This window comes from Cyrtonyx montezumae, unplaced genomic scaffold (genome assembly GCF_038088225.1).
Source record: "Cyrtonyx montezumae isolate F1298 unplaced genomic scaffold, pur_monq_1.0 scaffold_4, whole genome shotgun sequence".
NCBI classification, from domain to species: Eukaryota; Metazoa; Chordata; class Aves; order Galliformes; family Odontophoridae; genus Cyrtonyx; species Cyrtonyx montezumae.
This window is the reverse complement of record NW_027072045.1, coordinates 2,282,493-2,304,154: the sequence shown is the minus strand read 5'-3', so window position 1 is coordinate 2,304,154 and position 21,662 is coordinate 2,282,493. Positions and strand designations below refer to the sequence as shown.

The following is a 21,662-nucleotide window of genomic DNA, read 5'->3' as shown; positions in this document are numbered from 1 at the left end:
TGTTGGAGTGGTAGTTGTGTGTGTATGTACAGATGATGGATTGCTCTTTGAACATGCAAATGCTTTCTTCATATATGCAAGTCTGCCTTTGGTAATTAAAGCATGGTTAAATGATCAGATGTAGGTTATTGTATGAATGAAGGTACGCTTTGGTTTTGGTAGTTCCTTTTTGTGGAGCTGTTGCATTATAGCCCCTCAGACTTGGCAATGTTGGGAAAAATGACTGAGAATAAAATGAGGTAACCAAATGTTGCAGTCATTCCAGAGACTCGCTTTCCATTTAGAAAACCATCAATAAATTTGTTAGTAAAATATGTTAAGAATTGACATGGTCTTTTTTTTTAAACACATAAACAAGCAGAGAGCAATTTTCTGCTCTTGATCAGTAGAAGTACGTACTGTTTTATCTGTCTTTCACAAGAGAGGTCGTTTTAACTCAGCTGTTTGCGTTTGTATTGGTGTATCTAGTTAGAACTAATTCATTCCTTTTCCTTAGGGGCCAACACAACGACATGTCCAGATAATCATGGAGAAGCTTCTGAGGACAGTAAACAGAACAGTCATTTCCATGGGACGCGATTCGGAGCTCATCGTAAGTGCCCAATGTAAACTTAAATACCTTGGTCGCATCTTTCTGAACGTGATTGTAATAGGATTGGAATCTCAAGTGATCCAAAGCAATCCAAACCTTCTGTGACCGTGTGCCTTCAGTGAGCAGTACAGCGTTGGCCTGTAGCTCGTCTGTAGCTTATGGAAGTGGAGAAGGATGGGTTCTGCTCACACTGGGCTGGGTTTTCCATCTGTCTGAGTGGCTGACCTCGAGTTCTGCATTCGAGCTGGTTTGATTTGGTACATTACATTGATTTGTTGCTGCCATTCAGTCCACTTGAAGTCGTGATCTGTTCTTTAACAAAAGCGGCGCTTATCTGCTAGTCCAGTCGGAGTCCAGCAGCATGTTTTTCTGATCTCCTTTTTCTTTTCCTGGTTTATTTCTCTGTGTAATTGCACACGGTGATGTTTTACTTTTTATTACAAAGTGCTCTTCCCTCTCTGCATCTTATTACCTACTGCTGTCTCATTTACTTGGTACGTAGTGATGCTTGGATCTGCAAGCATACTGCAAGTTTAGTTCTTTTATGCCTCCTCCTCTAAACTTTTTTCTCCCATCTTCCATTTCTATCACTTCAATTTGCAATAGCAGTTTTTTTGTCATAAAAAAATGACAATGGGTCGTCATTTTTTCTGGTGTCAACTAAGGAGGCAGAGTTAAATGCAACCAATAATTAGCAAGCGTAACCTGAGCCCTCCTGGGTTAGAATCAGGTTGAAATTATACCTTTTCTTTTATCACTACCACAATTTGTGTTGGAGAATTGCTCCTACAGGATGAGGAGACGGAAGGAGTTTAAAGATAAATGATACCACAGAGGCACAATTGAAATAATAACTTTCTCATAAGTAGTAAAATCAGGGCAACGTGCATATGCAGTTTGCTTCTTATGTAAATATGGCATTCTGCAGTTGGTGTGTTTTCACCTTGAAGAAATAGCAATGTTGTCCTCTTCAACTGAAGAGCTGGAAGTGAACCACGTGTCTGTTTGGGTCCTGCTTTGATCAGCTGTAGCAAATGGGATCACCACCTTTTCTATAAAACTTTGTTGTAAATTGCTGTGGCTCATGGGTTACCTGATCTATGTGATCTCTACTGAAGGCATCTGCTTTTGGATGTTGTTCCCATTTACATTATTTGTTGGGTGCCAGTGCTTGTGGGGTTTGTTGTGCTGTGTATGATGTCTTCTGTTAGTGAGCAGAAAGCTTCAGGTTGCAGGATGTGATGGTGTGACAGGAGTGCAGGACACTGAATTTTCTGTTTCAGGAGGACGTGTAATTAGAGCCTATTACAGACTACATAATCACAATAGCTTTCCCTCCATTCTAGCATTCAGATAGGGTTTAGTATGTCTGATACTGATATGGCTGTTGCCAGGTTGGTTTTCTTTGGAGAATGGGGAAAGATGGGAAGGGGTGCAGTTGTGCTCGACTTTCCTTCCCTGTCCTTTGCAGCAGGCAGGGATGTGGCAACGGTGCTCTGAGTGTGCACATACAGCACTGCAAGGACCCAAGTGGAAACGTGGTGAAATCTGTTTCTCTGTAGGATTTACCAACGTTCCTCCTCGGTCCAGGAAATGAGAGAGGATTTTAACTTTTGCCACATCTCAGTGTGAACATGGGGGGCAGGGTTCAAACCTTTTAAAGGTTCTCATGCTTCTGGCCGCTTGCACAGGTCATTGCAGCGAAAGCAGTGAATTTATGGACTTGGAAATCAGCATTTGTTCCCCACTTGCCACATCCAATAGATTTCAAGATGAGAAAAGTCAGCACTCCATTTCAGTGCTTGTTATTTCTGAGGATGTTGTTTTTTTTTTCCCCTGGAAGTCTCACTTGGGTGATTCTGCTCGATCCGTTTGCTAACCGAAGCAGAGCTGCTGGGTAAGTTTTTCTCAGTAAAGGTGAGACCTGTAGAGACAACTTCTAACAATTCTCATCGAAAATACAGTCAGTTACGAGTCAGAAAAGGTACTTTTGGCCTTGTACGTGACCCAGCTATGAGGGTAGCAGAATTTTGCCTCCTGTACACTCTCTAGTCCCTTCCGACACCGTTCCTGACCCGCTCTCTGCTAATCTCTGGCTTTGGTGAGCAGTGCAGTGCAATCTGAGCCATGGGTGGTAGCACAGTTGGTTGCGTGCAGAGCTCACCCTGCCTTGCAGGGTGCTGGGAACTGCAGCACGGTCGTGAAGCTTTCCTTCCTGCAAAACATGTTTCCTCGAGAAAGGAAATTGAGCGTGTGTCCTCGGCTCTTTCAGTGAGCGTGACTTTAAATAATCTCCTCTCTTGCCTCTCCAACAAATGCTCCATGTGAGTTTACAGCCTCCAATAAATCACTGCTGACCACAGTGGGTTCAGAATGAATCACGACTGCTCTCAGCTTCAGTGTGGTCAGTGGCTCGGAGTGCTGGTTGCTTCCAGAGCTCAGAAGAACTTACGAAGCCAAACTCTCTCACTTCAGAAAGGTCATCCGGACGGGGTTTGTGGATCTCTGTCTGGACAGTGCTTTGAAAGACACTTCAGGTCTGTGTAAATGTACGGTCGTTGTGACACAGGAGCAGTGTGCATGATGGGGCTTTGTGGCTCCAGCAGCGAGTGGAGTCTTTCCCGTGTAGCTTTTTCCTGCCTTGTTTTGGAAAAGAATGCTGAGAAACCGAAAACTGAAGAGCTGTAAAAGTTATCAGGAAGTAGAGGTTTGGATGTGAAAGACTCGAGCCATTTGATGTTAATGGAAAGTTCAGAGGTGCTGCTCAGGTAGTGAGGTGAGAGAGAATCTCTGCAGGGTGGAAATGACACCGGGCAAAGGGAGGAAGTGGGACTGCATGGGAATGAAAAGTGTAAAACAGCAGAGCACAGCACTGATGTGAGGAGGAAAGAGTGAAATAACAGAGGAAAGACAGTGGTGGATGCTGTCTGTGGTCTTTCCAAGACAGGGATGCCTTTCCAGAAGTGAAATTTGAGTTACTGATGGTCACAAGAGTGTTCTGAGCAGTACGTGGTGTGTGTGGTACAGAGATGCTGAAGGAATGGGACAGTCTAACAGTGGTTTGGGGCTGGAAGTGTTCCTGAGAAGCAAATCCATCTGATTTTTGAATAGGTGATCACCATTAAAACGCTGAGTGAAATGAGCAGCACAGACAGTTTTGCATCTGAAGTAAGAAAAAGCAAACACTTGGTACCGAGGGTAGGATTTCTCAGTTTTAATCATGAATTTTTCTTCAGCTTATCCTGATTTTTAAACTATTTTTTACAGTGATTTTTTTTTTCCTCCTTTAAGAAAACAAGTGATACGTACATGACTAGTGTTGCCTAGCAGTTAGAAAACAAAGAGTAGAACTGTCGCTTAATGGGAATTAATACGGACTTGGAAAATAGCAAGTAATATCAAGTCACCGCAGTATTCATCGACTAAAAATTATTTTCAGCATGGTATGAGGGAAGGGCATATAGCAAATCAGTGTGTGGAGGCTGTTGGTGAACCTGGAAAAGCTATGGCATGTGCCACACTGAAAGGGGAAGGTGTATTTTTCTCCTCTCTCACCTCACACCCGGGCTGTACAGGAGGGCACAAAGAGCGTCGTGTTTAACGAGAGCTCTGAGGGATGAGGATCCTCCTGGTACCTAGGCTGAGCCCGAGTGCTTGCAAATGCAATACAATGTGATGCTTTTTACACACTTGCAAAAAAAAAAAAATCCATTTTTATTACAAATTACATCGCATGGTACGACAGAACACGGTTTATGTAACTTTAAGCAAGACTAGATGTATGTTCGCTTTTCCTTTGTTAAAAAAACGTAAAAAATTAAAAATCTGCAACTCTTTTTTAAGAAAATAGCCTGAACGCGTCCAGAACGCGACGTGAGAACGTTCCCTTTGAGCTCTCACGTCCACCGCTGAGATCTCCTCCTGTGGTGTCACATGCACACAGACCCTGCACCCCGCGGGCGACCCGGTAACCGCACACACAGCGGCTGAGCTCCGTGTCAGTCCCTGCACGTTTACAACAGATTGATGGGGAGAGTGGCTGATGAGGTGACACGAACCATTTGGAGTTGGCTGCCACTGAGAGCTGCTTGATTTAATTTCCTTAATTAAATGGCACGATAGCATATAGAAATCTGTGAGGAGATGTTATATTGTGAGGAGGAGATGGCCGCTATCCTGAAACTGATTATCGTTGTGTCTCCTCCTTACACCCATGTTTGGTATTTCTTTTTAGGAAAAAAAGATTTTCTTGCTCGGAAGTAATGGGGTGGGTTTCTAGGGCTGCCTCGTCAACAGTTGTGTATCTTTAATTCAAAGCGGTATGAAATACACGCACCACACTTCTTCCTGGTGAAACAATTGCACTTCCTTCCCGGTACACAGGGTCCGGTCACCTCGTCTGATCCTTTGGCTTTCACAGAGTATTTCGGGGTATTGTTTATGTATGTACAAGAACTCGTAGCCCTCTTGAAGTTTCCCACAAGGTGACTTTCGTATTAAAGCACGCTGAAATTCATTTTGAGGTGGGCACCGACACCTCCTGCATGTCCCTATTCTAACTTCCTTTCCCTACTTTCCTCCCTAGCATGCAGCATGCATTTCTCCTCGCGTTTTCTCGTAGTTATGGGTTGGATGTTGCCAATGGAAGCATTTCAAGTCTGGTCATATGTGCAAACTCATCTGATAGTGGTGGTATTTCTACCACCTAAAGACTGAAGAATTCTTATCTCAGTGATGCTGCAGGGTGTGACATTTCAAAACCAGATCTCAGTAAACCAGACTGTGTCATAACTCTGTATGACTTCTTAAACGTTACCCAATGCAACGTAATTCCCAGTGCCCGGCCACTTCCAGGGTGAGGTGTGGTCGTCCTAGATATGAGCTTAATGACAGTAACAAAGACTTAAAGGAAGAGGTTTGAGTTTGTAATTCAGAGCAAAATAAAAAGGAAAAATAATCAACCATCTCCTCCCTTGGACAGTGCTGGTCAGTTGGTGAAATGAACAGATATGGGTATAAATTGTAATGCGTTGGTTGGGAAACCCATCTGGGGAAGCTTGGTAAATGAACAGCTTCTAAAATTGCTGCTCCTTCCAGACAGGTTTCAAAGCATAATGCGTGCTATAAAATTTATGGCGCCTTCTGCAATAACGTAGAGGTTTTCCAAAGAGTGCCTTAGAAAAAGATAGTAAATCATGGCAAGTGCCAGCAATCCAGAGAACTTTTTATTGTTAGTTTTGTGTTTTTATGGTCTGTTGTCTTTTTTTTTTTTTCTCCTGTGCCAGAATGTGGCATTTAGAGCTTTTTGGGCAGCCGAGATTAAAAGTGAGATTTAGGACAGTTTATTGTCCTGTAGCCTTGACCCTGTCAGCTTGGTGTGGTTAAGGCTTGTCGTGGCCTGGGACATTTCTCACTGCCCACCTGCTGGTGATGGGCAGCAGCCTCGTTTGCCTGGTGGTGAGGACACAGCTAAATTAGAACTGATGGTGCACTGTCAAAATGTGATAGCTTGGCTGAAGTCTACAACACGTGAAGGCAAATATACATATAGTCACATCTCAGAGAGTATTCATGGTCTTGGACCACATGAAAAATTGTGCTTTGTCCAGGTTATATGTGCTGAAAACTGCACTCCCCGATCAACATGGATCTGTAAAACTGAAGACTGCAAACATAAGGCTTGCTTGCTTTTTTTCCCCCCCTTATTAGTTAAAGACAATAAACCAAACCCCCAAAAGGCTTTAAAGCAAGAGTGATATTTAGCTGTGTACAGGATGACAGCCTACAATTGAACAGGTTAGAATGTGATGCTCTCAGATCTAAGGGAGGGGGGAGGGAATAGTTTTCCTTTCCATCCTTGAATAAACTTCAATTCAGGTTTTACATCCCACATTGGTGAACCGCAAATAAAAGCTGACGAGATGTCACGTAACCCTTTGCTTCTGATCGTGAGTTTGTAGGAACAAAGGCCTTTTTGGTACATATGGTGAGAACTGAATGCTGCCAGAGTAGTCAGAGCAACACGGGCCGGGAACACGGAACCGAGATCCCTTGCAGATGATTGACAGAACTCCAAATATATTTCGGAGAAGGCCTTGAACTCCACAGGACTTTGTTAAAGGAACCAGAGTTTCCATCTTCCGTGCTTTTTTGATTCAGTTTTGGATTTTTGCTTGGGAGTCGAGGAGTAGCTCTCCTGAGAATAAGGCAAAGGTGCAACCTGAGTTTCCTCAATAGGATGAAGTTTTCTCAAAACTGGCTGTAGTTTATCTTCTTGCTGCTTAAAATCCAATTCCACACTAAAAATGAAAAGAAAAGGCACTCAGCTACTGCATTATGATGTAATAGTAGTAGTACTATTTCAATTAAGGCAACATCTGACAACACTACGGAAAGGCTTAAGTTATTAAAATCAAATACAAAATCAGTACTTCATTTGCTGCTGCAGTTCTTAAAACGTGAAACTTAAGGAAGAAAGATGAGACATGGGAAGACCTGGTGAAACAGGATTCTGATGACTTCATCCAGTGGAGGAGAGCAATGAGGATGATGGCTGTGTGATGAGGGAGGGGTGGTTCTTCTTGTTCTCAGCCTTCTCTGTGCAGGAGGGCTCTGTTGGAGGCTCCCAGGCCCCACTCTCCCTGCTGCATGCCTCCTGCTCATGCTGCTCCTCCATAGATGGGGAGAAATTCCTTTTAAGAAAAGTCATTGGCAAAAAGGCCATCCTGGCATTTTGTTGACCATAGCTGTTTCTTTCAAGTTTTACCATGAGTTAATTTCACCAAATTAACTCTTAACTACGAGTTTGTTGTAGTTACGTACCGCTCCATGAAAGCACTGATACATTCAGAACTTAATTGTCCTGTACACTGCAAACCTCGACACGCTGATAGCCCTGTAGGAAGGATAGTGGCATAAAACCTACTCAGCATCTGCTGTGAGTGAGTGCTGAGACAGAAACACCTATGGATGTATATCCATTTATTTAGCTGGTTAGATCCATAGGTAAAATGGAAAAAACCCATTTCAGTAGTAGCTACTGTGTACGTGTTTTCTTTGATTCGCTATTAAAAAAGAAATAAGGGGAATACTCATTTAATCCAAAGTTTGGATTCAAAAAAGATCTACACGTTCTGAATTCTGAGTACTCTCAACTACAAAATCCTGCTAGCAATTAAGAAATGTAATAAAGATGAAATTACAACTCTTATTTCAATAGAGAGAGCTAGAGATTCAAGTTTAGCTAACAAAACAAAACATGGTATGAACTTCGGTAAAACATTAATTCTGGCTGATACTTAAAACCCAAATCTAGGCTACTTACTTTCGTGAGATGTCATGGTTTCAGTTGCATTTGGTATGTCAACCTCTGGCTGAGCTCTACAGTGACTCTTTCCATCCTATCTTGGATGTGTCGGAGGGGAAATTTAGGAAGCAGTGAAATAGATGGCGTTTTAGAACAAATACTATCATTTCTTTCATCCCTGCATGATGTGTTAAGATTGAAAGAACATTTATTTTGAACATACACCCATGAGAGCAGCATCCACAAGTGCTGTTTCGCAGCAGGTCGCAGTGTTGGATGTTCTGTTACTACAAAGGCACGTTCTGAGAGCACTGAGTGTAATGTCCTTGTTAATGAAGGAACAGTGCAACCATCAACTGAAGATTGTGTTCTTATTTCCAGTTCAGCTTGCAAAAAGCTCTAGGTTGGATAACTGCAATGTGAATTTTGTGGGAAGATTGGGATATCAATCAGTTGTGAACTCCCCACTGCATTAATGCTTTCAGTAATGTGGTGGAAGAACCTCAGGATGAAGTAAGATTCCAGCATTGGCAGAGGTCAGTTCAAGATGTTATTCTCATATTCAGCTCGGAAAGTCTGTGAAGAGCTGCTCCAAATTGGAGTGAGGAATGAGAACACCAACAACCCAACAAACACAAATACCCCACAGCCTTTGGAACAGAGTAACTTCCTTCAGAATCGATTCTTATTGAAGACAGACTTCAGCACTCTTAGCTCTGGTCCAAATTCCCTGCTGCATCGTGCTCTACTTGCAGCTCATTGGCGGCTGTTTTTCATCAATTTACATCAAAATAAAATCTTTCTTCTGAGGAGCAGAAAGAGGATGAAAGAAAACATTATTTCAGCGTTTTCAGCGGTGTAAATTTGGCAGGAGAATTGATTGCTATCTATCAGGATCAATTTATTTAGCTTTGTAGGTGTTCTAACGTAACCGTTTCTTTGAGGCAAATGATTTGTCTGCTTGTGAACTTGGGATGAAGTGTACTGTTTGCTGCAGAAATCAGACCAAAGCTTCCTTGTGCTGTAGTTTTTCATCTCTTCCCAACTTAGCTGTTGCTGATTTCACTTTTGGATTTTAACTTTCTATCAAACACAGGGAATGCTATTAAACTCAGCAAGCGTCACCTATTTGTATGACCTCTGTGTGTTTTTGTTACGTAGTGCTGGATATTCCTGGATATTCCCTGCAGACTGTTCCCCTATCTTTCCAAGTCCTGCATTCACGAACTTGTTTGCGTCACCTGTCACAGCTCTGACAGTTTCACTCTGCTTAGTGATATTTTTATATCCCAAGTATCCGTAGGTTTCCTCTCAAAATGACCTTTCCCTGAGATACTCTCTGTGCCATGTGGCTCTTTCCACTTCCAAATTGTCTGTTTTCATCTCTTCAAGTGCCCCCATGAAAACCAAGTGAGTTACTGAGGGCTGTATGTTCTTCTGGTGTTATTCACTATGGGGGTCATTGGCTTCAGAAGTGCTTTTCCATATTGAGAGGACAGGATACATTTTTCAGTAGTCAGACTGGTGGTTATGAAGAAAGTCAACAAAAACAAGAGCTGAATCTAAACATTGCTCTCAGTTCTGGTGTCACACTTGTGTGCCTGACAAGTCTACGTGGGGCACGATACACGTTCACCTGGGGCTGTTCAGCCTTGAGAAAAGAGGACTCAGAGGGGATCTGATCCACGTCTATAAATATCTGAGGAGCAGGAGGCAAAGGGACGAGGCCGGACTCTTCTCAGCAGTGTGTGGTGATAGGAGGAGGGGAAATGGCCACAAACTGAAGCATAGGAAGTTCTGCACCAGTGTGTGTGGGAACTTCTTCCCAGTGCAGTGATGGAGCACTGGAGCTGCACACAGAGGTGGTGGATCTCCTTCTCTGGAGATGTTCAGGACCCACCTGGACACCGAGCTGTGCACCCTGGGCTGGGAGCTGCTTTGGCAGGGGGTTGGACTCAGTGATCTCTGGAGGTCCCTTCAATTCTGTGGCTCTGTGATTCACGTACCTGCAGTGTCACTGAGTCTGGAACACTGGGTCGAAGTTTCTCCTTTCTCAGTGCCTCAGTTTTTTTCCTGTGCACAGCTCACTGCAGGCTGATTTTCTGACCCACTGTAATGTTTTGTCTGTGATAAAAAATTCTTGTTTTCTGTGTTTGCTTTTTTTTTCCTGAAAGCCACTACGTATTCACAAAGCGTAACAGAAATTCAACATCTGCGTGCGAGTCGGTGTTTGCATATATGTCAGTCCCATGAAAATTTGGCCAAAGGAAATCAAACAGCAGACCTCTGAGAATTTGTGTTATTAAACACAGGCAAGAACTTTATAATTAAAATCTCTGAAGTCCCATTGCAGAGAGCCAGCACTGGTCCAGGGCTGATGAAAAGTATCTCTGCAGTTGCAGCTGTGGATGCCGTCAGCGTGTGCCCGACTGAGCCCCGAGCTCAGGACCCTGCTTCTCCACTCCTGCATTCTGCTCAGGACTGATACTGGTGCAGAGAGAACCCAACGTGTGATCTCATTCTCTTTTTTTTTTTTGCCTTCCTTTCCCATTTCTTAGGCCCCACTGTTATTTACTGCACAGCGTGTGCGTGCAGTGAAGCCCAGCAGAAACGTGAGTCAGGGGCTGCTCTGTCCGTAGGAAGCATGGTTCCCTCGCTGCGGAAGTTTGGTTTGCAGCGAGCGAGGCTGAGCTGCCTTGAAAATGATTTTCATTTCATGGTGTTAATTTCGGAATTGTAATCAGCAGGAACCTCTGCAGGGTTGCAGTGTTTGTTTTTGCTTTGGGCTCGGTGTCCCCCAGCTTCTGCTTTCGCTTTGTGAAACAGTATCTGTGCATTCTGAAAGCAGGGGGGACTCGGTCCTGTAATGCTGAGCTCTGCAGGATAAACTCAGAGCACTTTCTGTGCGGGGTTAGAACGTTGTGTGGGAATACCAGGTATCCTGAACAGCTGCTCAGCCACATACGGTGCACGTGGGTTAAATGCAGTGCTTTCCAGAGGTGTTAGGGCTGCGTCTGCACCTAGGGCCCACTGCAGGATGCAGGATCCAGTACAGAGCCCTTCTCAGCCCCACCTACTTGGGCAGTTTGGATGTCTCATCTCACTGAAGGCACGCACACAACGTGGCTGGCTCCCTCAGACTTTGTTTTTAAGGTTAATCCCATTTTCCGAATCTTAGCACTGTGCATTAGGGATTGATGTGCTGGATTTTCTGGTTTTGGCTTTGTGATTTTTTTTTTTTTTAATGATTTGAGAATATATGTTAATGAGCGTGTTTATTTTTTGCACGCTGGCAGCAGAGTGAGCTTTTTCTAATTTTGTTGCTATGTACGGGATTGAAAACAGTTGAAGGAGTCATAACCACTTGGTTTTAAACATAAGGAACGTGGGAGGGTATCTAGCAACAAGCTCAGAAATTGGGATGGGCTTTCTTTTTTAACGTAGTCACACGTTATTAATATGCATCATTTTAAGATACTAGATACTAACAATCTGATGCGTTGCTTATTTGTAAGACTGCAGAATCAGAGTAATCCATTTTCAGGACTGTGTTGCCTGGGGGCTTTATCCAGTCTCCCCTTGAAAGCACCAAGGATGGAGCTTGCCCAGGCTCCGGGCAGCCGCTCTGCTTTCCCCTTCAAGAGGAAAATCTTTTTCTCTCCATTCAACCCAAACCTTCTTCATTTCAGTTGGCATTCCCTCTCTTTGCCTTGTTACTACCCAGCTTGCAATAAGGCCCAAATCCTACAAGCATTTGTGGAGCAGCTTAACTCTTTGCATTTAAGTAGGCTAGGTGAAACAGAAATTAAAGAGTATCATTGTGTCTCCTCGTGGTTGCATTAATAGGATGACATGGAATTAGTACATGCTACATCTTGGAAGAACGGGATCCAGATAAGCACTAATAACTTGAAAATTAGCTTAATACACTTTTAAACAATCTCTTTAAAATTTCCTGTTTTAACCTGAATATCACAAATGCCCAGGATCCAAAGCATTGTCAGTGTTGGCAAGCCATTAAGATCCAGTCTTTTTTTTTTTTTAACTAAGAATCTTACAGTCTAGAGATAAGAATTCTGTGAGAAAGAACATAAATTCATAAATGCAGGTAGGAAATAAAAAGGAGGTGGAAATTATGCTTGGTAGTAAACCTCACTTAGTTACCTGATTTTGCTGCACTGACGATATCTTAGGGATTTCTGTTTACTTGTCTTATTTCCACTTTCAGATCTCTACGTATTTTCCTAATTATCACTGTATCTAACCTCTTCAAGAGTATGGCTTCCATGGGTTGCTGTGCTAGCTCCCTAGCCGTGATTTTAACCTGTAATGGTGTACTGAGTGTGCTGGATTTCTTATCCCCTCATAATGTTTTCAGCTGAATAGTTGGAGCTTGCCACGCAATGCCGAAGACAAAATTAAATACTGAGAAACTACGAAATTTCAGAGGAGCAAGAAATGGCTGAATGAATAGTAGCAGCTTTGAGGAATTTTATTTCCAAGGACTACACTAATGTAGTCTTGATTTAAGTTTGTCTGTTCTCCACTGCAGAAATTGGCCAGCAGGGCAAAGCGTGGCCAGCAGGTCGAGGGAGGGGATCCTCCCCCTCTGCTCTGCCCTGGTGAGGCCTCACCTGGAGCACTGTGTCCAGTTCTGGGCTCCTGGTACAGAACAGACAGGGATCTGCTGGAAAGAGTCCATTGGGGGGCTACAAAGATGATAAAGGGTGTGGAACATTTCCCTTATGAGGAGAGGCTGAGAGAGCTGGGGCTGTTCAGCCTTGGGAAAAAACTCAGGGAGAATCTGACCCACGTCTATAAATATCTGAGGAGCAGGAGGCAAAGGGATGAGGACGGACTCTTCTCAGCAGTGTGTGGTGATAGGACGAGGGGAAACGGCCACAAACTGAAGCATAGGAAGTTCTGCACCAGTGTGTGTGGGAACTTCTTCCCAGTGCAGTGATGGAGCACTGGAGCTGCACACAGAGGTGGTGGATTAATTTAATGACTGCTTATCAATATCTATTGAGTGGCGGGTGAGTGGATGGGGCCAGGCTCTTTCTGGTTGTGCCCAGCAACTGAACAAAGGGCAGCAGCTACGAACTGGAACATGGGACGATCCATGGGGACATGAGGGAGAACTTCTTTTGTGTGAGAGCCCTTCCAACTCCTATGGTTCTGTGATTCTCTGAAAGGCTTCATTTCTCTCAGAGGTTCCAGTACTGCAGCATGACTTGTGGAGAAGAGGATCGTACAGGGAGATCTGTCTTAGTGGTAGTTTTATCAGAGAATTTCTCTTGTATCCCTTCTGACTACTTATCTTGTCAGAGTAATTCAGTCTTCTCATGGTTCCTCTGTTTGCACCGTCTTCTGCATTTAGACTTCTTGCCTGGAGCATGTATTCTCCTCCTCTGACAAAAAGCTGAGCTGAGTTTTGCTAAAACTTTCCCTGGAAACACTGCTGTAGGCAAATGCCCAGCATGGATAGCTGCAGTCCAAGTGGCTGTTCTGGTGGGAAATGCTGAGGAGCTGGCTGGTAATGTGTATGCAGGGAAACACTTCCAATCTGCATCGTTTGCAGTGAGCGTAAGAAATAAAAACTGAGAAGTTTCAGAATTTTAATTGTGCTGACTAGAAATCGAGACCTTAAAATAATAATTCAAACTGGATTTGGTTTTTAGTCAACAAGACAAAAAGAGCATCTCTGATGGCAGCATGCTCTGTTGCAACTTCTCTGTTTTGAGAAAGAAATTGCTGGGGATGAGCAAGCAGGGAGGCAGGGTAGGCCTTTGCTATTGACGTGCTTCTAAATACTGCTGTAAAGGAGAAATAAATCAGTTGGTTCCTTCCCCTGCACAGGACAGCATCTTTCTTTTTGCAAGTTAGTCAGCAAGGAGAAAAGGTGGATTTGAAGGTTTCCATCCTTTTTTCCCTCACTGCTAGGCAGCTAGGAGCTAATGCATGGATAGGTGCAGATCTCCCTAAATCAGAGACCTAGCAGAGGAACGTGGAGGGGAAAGGAGAAATCTTATGTTTGTCATACCTGGCCAGCAACAGTACGTTCACTTAAGTTTTTATCTTTAGTCAGTAGCCATCTTTAGATTATAATTTTCTTTTGTACTATATTGCCTAATTTTCACTTTCCTGACGTATTTCAGAAAGAAATACATTTTCAGAGCATTTTATCCCTTTGTATAACAAAGAGAAGAAATCCCTGCTGAAGTGATAGTCTGAGTTACATTTGTTTTCATCTTACCTGGAACACATGTAAATATGCAGTTGTTTTTCTTTAAGCCTCTCTGTAATGGAGGAGGGCAATTAAGCTGTCAGTATGAAACACATCATCAGGCTCCTGATGGCTTCATGTCATGCCCACTGATTATCTGCTATTCCTTCCTTACATAACACATGGCAAAAGAAGCCTGTCAGCAGATAAACCTGAGGAGGGGAACCTGTGCTTTAGAGCTAAACGAAATGTGTCCTTTGACCTGATCTGTTCCTGGTGAGTGAACTCCAAGCATTTCCTTGTGCAGAAGAAATTCTAGCAGCTACAATCAGGAAATACTAGCAGGTATAAGCAATCTTTGAAAACCCTTTCAGCCCTCACAGAATCGTAGAATCATTTCAGCCTTGAGCTGTATGTAATTGCTTATTGGTTTGACAGTAATGAGCAGACCTGTGTTCATGTAACAGGACTGTACTCCTTCAGAATGAGTGCGTTTGTATGCATGCAGCAAGTCGTTGTGTGTAAAGAGCTGCTGTTCGTGCTGGGCATTTGCCAATGGGTTAAAAGTTCTGCACTACAGATGTGGAAGTATGTAAAAGCCTGGGTAGTAATGTCATCTCACTGGTTAAACTGCCTAGATTGGATCTGTATCTGGTTATGTTTGCTATAAAATCTCTCGGAATTGCTTCCCGAGTCCAGTTCTTACCGCTATAAATGTCAATTTATGTTGAGTGGTTGGAAAGAAAGTTCTGAGGATTTGTAGCTATGTGAAAATGAGGCTTGAGACTTGTAGTACTTCACAGCTAAGATCTGCAGCAATGCTACTGCAAGTTTGCTGATGAGATAAACCTAGGAGGAATGGCTGATGCACTGGAAGGCTGTGCTGCCATTCAGTGAGTCCTGGACAGGCTGCAGAGTTGGGCAGAGAGGAATCGGATGACATTTAACAAGAGCAAGTGTAGAGTCTTGCAGCTAGGGAGGAATAACTGCATGCACTGGTACAGGTTGGGGATGAGCTGCTGGAGAGGAGCTCTGAGGAGAGGGACCTGGATGACAGGTTGGCCATGAGCAGTGTGCCTTGGTGGCCAAGAAGGACAATGGGATCCTGGGGTGCATTAAGAAGAGCGCATTCAGCCTTGAGAAAAGAAGACTGAGAGGGGATGTGATCCACATCTATAAATATCTGAGGAGCAGGAGGCACAGGGATGAGGCCGGACTCTTCTCAGCAGTGTGTGGTGATAGGACGAGGGGAAATGGCCACAAACTGAAGCACAGGAAGTTCTGCACCACTGTGTGTGGGAACTTCTTCCCAGTGCAGTGATGGAGCACTGGAGCTGCACACAGAGGTGGTGGATCTCTTTCTCTGGAGATGCTCAGGATCCAACTGGACACCGAGCTGTGCAACCTGGGCTGGGAGCTGCTTTGGCAGGGGGTTGGACTCCGTGATCTCTGGAGGTCCCTTCCAACCCCTACAGTTCTGTGATTCTGTGATACTGACTGTAATAATCTTTAGCTCAGATCTGAAAATTATAGATAGATATCTTCTGAATTTAAATAATGAAGTGAAGGTGAATTCATTTTCTGTTTCTTGAGCCGTTTCCATGTAGACAATACAAAAAAAACCCACCACCAACAGAATCCCAGCAACTGAATCGAGGCTGACATTTGATATTGCACTAACAAATACATCATTACCTTTCATTCAGTATGAAATGGGGAGTGTTTCTAACCTACCTGTAGATGATACATGCACTGTTCCTGCACGTGTCGCAGTTAGCTGTGTCTTGACCGGTCCGATATGAAAGCCTGCAAAGATAAGAACACAAATTGAAGGTTGGAAGGAGAAAGGAAGATTCATTTCAGTTATTTTTTTGCACATTGATGGGATACAACAAAGAAATCTAGCCGAGGGAACTTCTTTTTACGTAAAGGTTCTGTGTGCCACAGTGCTGAACCCTCACTGCAGATGGACACAGTTCTGGTTCTGCAGATGTGACACTGCTGCTGTGTGGCTTTCTTCTCTTCCCAAATACACACGGCTTTACCTCATTACTGGTGATCCTGAGGAGCTTAATACTGGGAAAATCTACTTAGCCATTTTGTCCTTTGGGTCTGAAGACGTGTAGTAGTGATGGTTCTGTGAGAAGAAAACGCCATTTAATGGCCACTTCTTTTTCTCACCTGGCCCATATCTATCTGTTGTCACAGCTCAGTCTGAAGCATGCTAGAGCTCTTAATTTACAGGAACTTTCTCTCTCATGTGGTCAGTTTGGAAGGGACAAAAAAAAAATAAACCTTTGGCATACAAGTGATTTTCTGTACATAGGCAGAAAAGTCATTAAAATAAGCAGATGAAATTCCAAAGAAGAAAATACCTGCATAACCACGCAGATGTCCTTGCATGGCAGTGATGTAAAAATGAAAATTGCATCAGTATATAGCAGTACCTTTTATTGTAGAATCAAGCGTTTAAACTACAGAATCATTCTGTATATATTTTTCTCCAATTTATGTAAAATCCAGACTGCTACCTACAGACTTTCCTCGTCTGCTTTTAAAAGAAATAGGGAAACACCTCACCTGGGGAGGTGTGAAGATTTTGGATCGGGTTAGGATTAATTGGAGGGAACACTTTTGAGCTCAGATTCTGTGCTGAACCTCGAGACCTGCCTTCCCCAAACAGTTCACCTCACTGACATCATCGGTTCCACGCTGGCTTTGGAGGACAGGGGTGTGCACACTCCTCATCCTCTCCGTGGGGACAGAGGGACCTTGTCTGTGCTTCCCTGACACAGAAGCAAGAATGAAGAATCCAGCATTTGCAAAGAAGTTGATTTAATTTTCATGTGACAAAATATCAGACCTCTGTGACATAGAACACAAATGGAAAACGAGGCACAAAGGTACGTGCCTGTCCCTAATGGGGGAACTAGGACAGTGGCTTTGTCATCCTTCCTTGGAAAACTACCACCCTGCCCATGTCACCCTTATTACTTCAGAGGTCTGAATATTGTTTAGAAAGTTTATCAGGTTCCTTGCATATTTTATATAAAACATGTTTTTGAGGAACCTTGACCTTGGAGGCAGAGAGTGGATGTGGCATTGCTGAGTCCGGGCTCCGGCCACTGGGAGCACTGGGAGTTACAAAGGGTGTGGGACAGGGTCTTGGCAGAGCACTCTGCCCCTGGGAATGAAGCTGCTCAGCACAGCAGTACTGCAGAGAGCAGTTAATAGGGCAGATGGTGCTGCTTCTGTAAGACACTTCTTTTTTTCCTTCGAAAGAAGCATGCAAGGTAGATTTCTCACCGGTCTAGCTGTTGGTGGGCTTTGTTTCTGTTTCCCCTCATATTTTATGAGGACTGCAACGTGCTGGATTTAAAATTTCGCACCAAGTAATAATTTGCCCTTGGAAATAATTTTTTATCCAGGACTGCTAAATTCTACCACAATTACAAAGGCAGACTGGCAAAAAAACTGCAGAGTGGAACTGTCTGTGAGGTGCCATTCCTTATGGGAGAAAAAGCAGCACTGCTTTACATTTGCTCGTACGTTTTTGTCCTCTCCGGGTTGAATTCATTTCTGTTTTTCAGTTCTGCTTTGATTATTTGGAGGCAGACATCCAGGTTGTCACTGCAGCATTCAACTTGGGCTTGTACAATTATTTTTTCAAGCTATTGATCAAATACTAAAAACTCTTAGCAAGGACACAACACCTCAAGTTTACAGATAAGCTGTTGAAAGCCTTTATTTACCGTGGACATAAATGGTAGTTAATAATCGCCTTCAGAGGAATACAGCTCTGTTGTCTGAATGCCTCTTTATAGATAAAGACATAAACATGCTGCGTAGGGTGCCAGTTTTTTTTCATTAGATGTCAGTTGGGACATTTTAATTCCTCTTTGTAGGCTTGCAAAGTACCCTTTAATATACAGGTAATTAGCTGCTTCAGAGCCTAACGACCTCCTGCTCTGCACTGTTCTGCTGTTCCTGCGCCGTGCTGGGCTGGGTAACAAGTAGATAAAGAAGTTTCTCAGTCTGCCTTCAGCACAGAGCTTAGAAATGCTTCAGCAACATGGGATCAGACTCAAATAAATCTACTGCGATATTAAAAATCATGCAACGTGTCTCTGAATCGTTACCCTCGGTAATAAAGGTATATGTGCGTGGTCACTGCCTGAGTTACTGAAGTGGATTCACAGAGTCAAAGAATGGCTTGAGTTGGAAGGGTTGCCAGCCACTAGATCACGTGCTAGATCAGATTGCACAGGGCCCTTGAACACCTCCAGGGATGGGGCAGTCACAACCTCTCTGGTCAACCTCTGCCAGCACCTCACCACTCTCTCAATGAAAACCTTCCCTGATATCTAATCTAAATCTTTCCTCCTACCCGTTCCCCCTTCTCCTGTCACTATCTGCTTGTGTAAGAAGTTGATTTCCCCCCTGTTTATAGTCTCCCTTTAAATATTGAAAGGTCATAATGAGGCCTCATATGGGGCCCTCAGCCTTCTCTTCTCCAGACTGAACAAACCTGGCTTCTTCAGTCTGTCTTCACAGGAGAGGTGCTCCAGCCCTTGAATCATCTTTGTCACCCTCCTCTGGAGTCTCTCCAACAGCTCCGCATCCTTCCTGTGTTGTGGGCCCCACACTTGGTTGCAGTACTCCAGATGGGGCCTCATGAGGGTAGAGTAGAAAGGGACAATCTGTCCCTGCTGGCCACCCCTATTCTGATGCAGCTCAGGACACCCTGCTGGCTCATGTTGTTAAGTTTTTCACCCACCAAGACCCCTAAGTCCTTCTTAGCAGGGCTGTTCTCCCAGTCTGTATACATATCTGGGATTACCCTGAGCCAAGTGCAAAAACGTTGCACTTAGATTCGTTAAACCTCATTAGGTTTAGAAGGGCCCACCTTTCAAGTTTATCAAGGTCTTTCTGGATGGCATCCCTTCCTTCTGCTGTATCAACTGCATCACCCAGCTCGGTGTCATCAGCAAACTCACTGAGGATGCACTCGATCCCATCCTTTATGTCCTTGATAAAGATGTTAAAAAGTACCAGCCCACTCCTCATAACTCTCCAATTTGGAGGTAAGGATGTGGTGGGGGACCATGTTTACTAACCAGTTACTGGCAGCACCGTGCCTGTTGTAACAGTAGCATTCTGGTTGTCATGAACTCACTGAACATTTGTAAACCAGTTGCTTATTTAGCAGAATTTTGGAAAAGACCTCATAAGATCCTCATGTCGAACTCCAACCCCCCCCAGCATGCCCACTGAGCTTGTCCCATAGTGCCACATCTCCATGGTTCTTGAACTTGCTGACCTTTAAATGCACAGTAAGCCCAGGCATTCAAGTATGTAAAAACATCAGTTAGTTTATGGTATGAAGCAGGCTCAACCTGATAAAAATGATTCCTAGATATACGTATTAAAAGTGATTTGACTTTTGGATGATCACTTTGAAGCCCCACGTTCTCAGCTGGCATGTTTGGCTCTGCTTGCTTTGAGCCTCGTTGCCATTCACTGACGACACTGTGCACGATGATTTTTTCCCACTCTGACGTAATTCATGATAAACCTCTCTTAAAGTATCATTTTCCATATGGAATATGATCAGCTTTTTCAGAGATTGTTTTCTTTCACACAATGGTGATGCTGCCTTCCCTGAATTCCCATTGCCTTAGATTTCTTCCATGGGAAGCTGTCCCTGCCTGGCCTCCCAGCACTCGGTTTCTGTAAGGCAGCCTGATAGCTCTGCAACCAGTTCTGTGTTGTACAAGTGCCACTGCACTATGAATTCAATTACGTATAATCTGAACTGCTTATAAAATTATTCTGTTGTTTTTACCCCAGGGCTTTGGACTTTTACTTGTTTTTATGTAATTATCTACAGAAACACTTGCACAGAATTCGTCTACCTCATGCCAGCAGAGATTTTACATTGAGAATGGAGCTTTTGCAGATCTCGTACAACGAGGCTGGATTTGTAGTGCAAGCACAGTGAAAAATAGAGCTGGTGAAGGTGGTCGGCCTCAGTGTTAAGTGCTGGAGCAGTGTGTGAGCACAGTGTGGTTTTCAAAGTGAGGAGAGTGATGTTCTGGATGTGCTGCGTGAGATGGAGTGTTGTGAATGACAAAGCTCCGGTTTGGAAGAGTTGAGGCTACAGACCAATCAACTTCCTCTTCGTTAGTGAACTCACAGATATTTTTTGGTATTTATTCAAGCTTGCAAAGTATGAGGTTTTCCCACAAAATAAAGATTCCTACGGAACATTTGTTTTCTTTTTAGAGAACTGAAAGTTGGCTTTGGTCTGCTTTAGACTCAAAGCCCTTCACTCTGCACTGAGTGAGATGCCTGGGAGCCAGGAGCTCCCGCAGGCAACGTGCTTTACTTAAAGAGTCGTTCAGTGTTCAGCCTTGCAGCTCATTGTGCAGTTTTAATGCTGTCATTTTGGGACTGCTGCATTGGTTTAAGCGTAAGAAGTGTAACATTTCACAACTCACTTTAGTCTCTCCCTTTTTTCATCCTTTCTTATAGAAAAAATAGCAAGAGAAACAGAACAGCGGTAGGCACACGGTGATTGATCATTAATTCATTTGAAAACCCATTTGAACAAATAATCATAGGGACATTCTTGTCCCAGAGATGTCCTTGTGTCGATGTGCCCTATTGGCAGGAGAGGAAGGCTGTGCACCTCATGTGGCCAGGCTCCAGACTTGGCCTCAATGATCCTTGAGGTCCCTTCCAACCCGAGCCATCCCATGATTTCTGATTCTATCCTTTCTGTGATTGGAGCTGAGCTGCGTGCCACTGCTGACGCCGAGGTGTGCTCGTGCAGCTTGGCAAGGACTGTGGATGCTGAACAGCTCAATTTTCCCCTTTTCATATACACCACCACCAAGTTGTTATTCCTGAAGCTTCATTCTATGGGTGTGGGCAGGTGGGCCTGGTTAGCTTCATGCATTGCGTGATGCTGCACGGTCCAGATACTTAAGGAGGCGTGGATGTAGGTTAGTTGTGCTGCTGTGGCTGCATCTAATTAGCTGAGTAACCTTGCAGAGGGTATCTGATCTCCATCCTCAGCTTTTCACATGTGGTTGTTATCTCCAGTGTGTATTATATGCAGGAGGCTTTCATTTTATTGCATTTCTTACAGCATTCTTGGCAGAAACAGAACTTAACCTCAATTAACACTTCCAAGTATTAAAATATTATAATGAAGTGCAGCCATTTTGCTGACACGGACTGGCAGAAACTAATAATAGGCTGCAGTTTTCAGAGGAGCCTAAGGGAATTACACCTCCTAAATCCCTGTGAAATGCAGAATTTGGGCACCTGCTCGAGGCACCTTTTGAGAATACACATCAAAACCATCTTTGCATTTGAGTAAGCTTTTGCTGCTATAAATTACAGGCTACACTGAGCTCAGAGAGGGGAGCTTGGAACTGTATGCCCTGGGTTCCTTCCACCGTTGGGTGGGTAGGATGTGAGACAGCACTGACACACACGTCCTGAGCATCTGGTAGGAAGAAACAGACAGT

At 43.8% G+C, this 21,662-nt stretch overlaps 2 protein-coding genes across 4 annotated transcripts in view; one reads left to right on the top strand and one right to left on the bottom strand.

The window, feature by feature from the left end:
- Positions 1–21,662, top strand: part of DOCK1 (dedicator of cytokinesis 1) — a 262,795-nt gene that overhangs the window by 77,837 nt on the left and 163,296 nt on the right. For both annotated transcript variants that reach the window (XM_065746466.1, XM_065746465.1), the window contains exon 27: positions 497–592. In XM_065746466.1, coding sequence (XP_065602538.1) covers positions 497–592 — 96 coding nt within the window. The remainder of the gene's footprint in view (positions 1–496; positions 593–21,662) is intronic.
- INSYN2A (inhibitory synaptic factor 2A) overlaps positions 6,310–21,662 on the bottom strand; it is a 38,692-nt gene continuing 23,339 nt past the window's right edge. For both annotated transcript variants that reach the window (XM_065746468.1, XM_065746467.1), the window contains 2 exons: positions 15,859–15,930; positions 6,310–6,891 (listed from right to left, as the gene is read on the bottom strand). In XM_065746468.1, the coding sequence (XP_065602540.1) occupies positions 6,708–6,891; positions 15,859–15,930 (256 nt within the window). In that variant the 3' untranslated portion in view covers positions 6,310–6,707. The remainder of the gene's footprint in view (positions 6,892–15,858; positions 15,931–21,662) is intronic.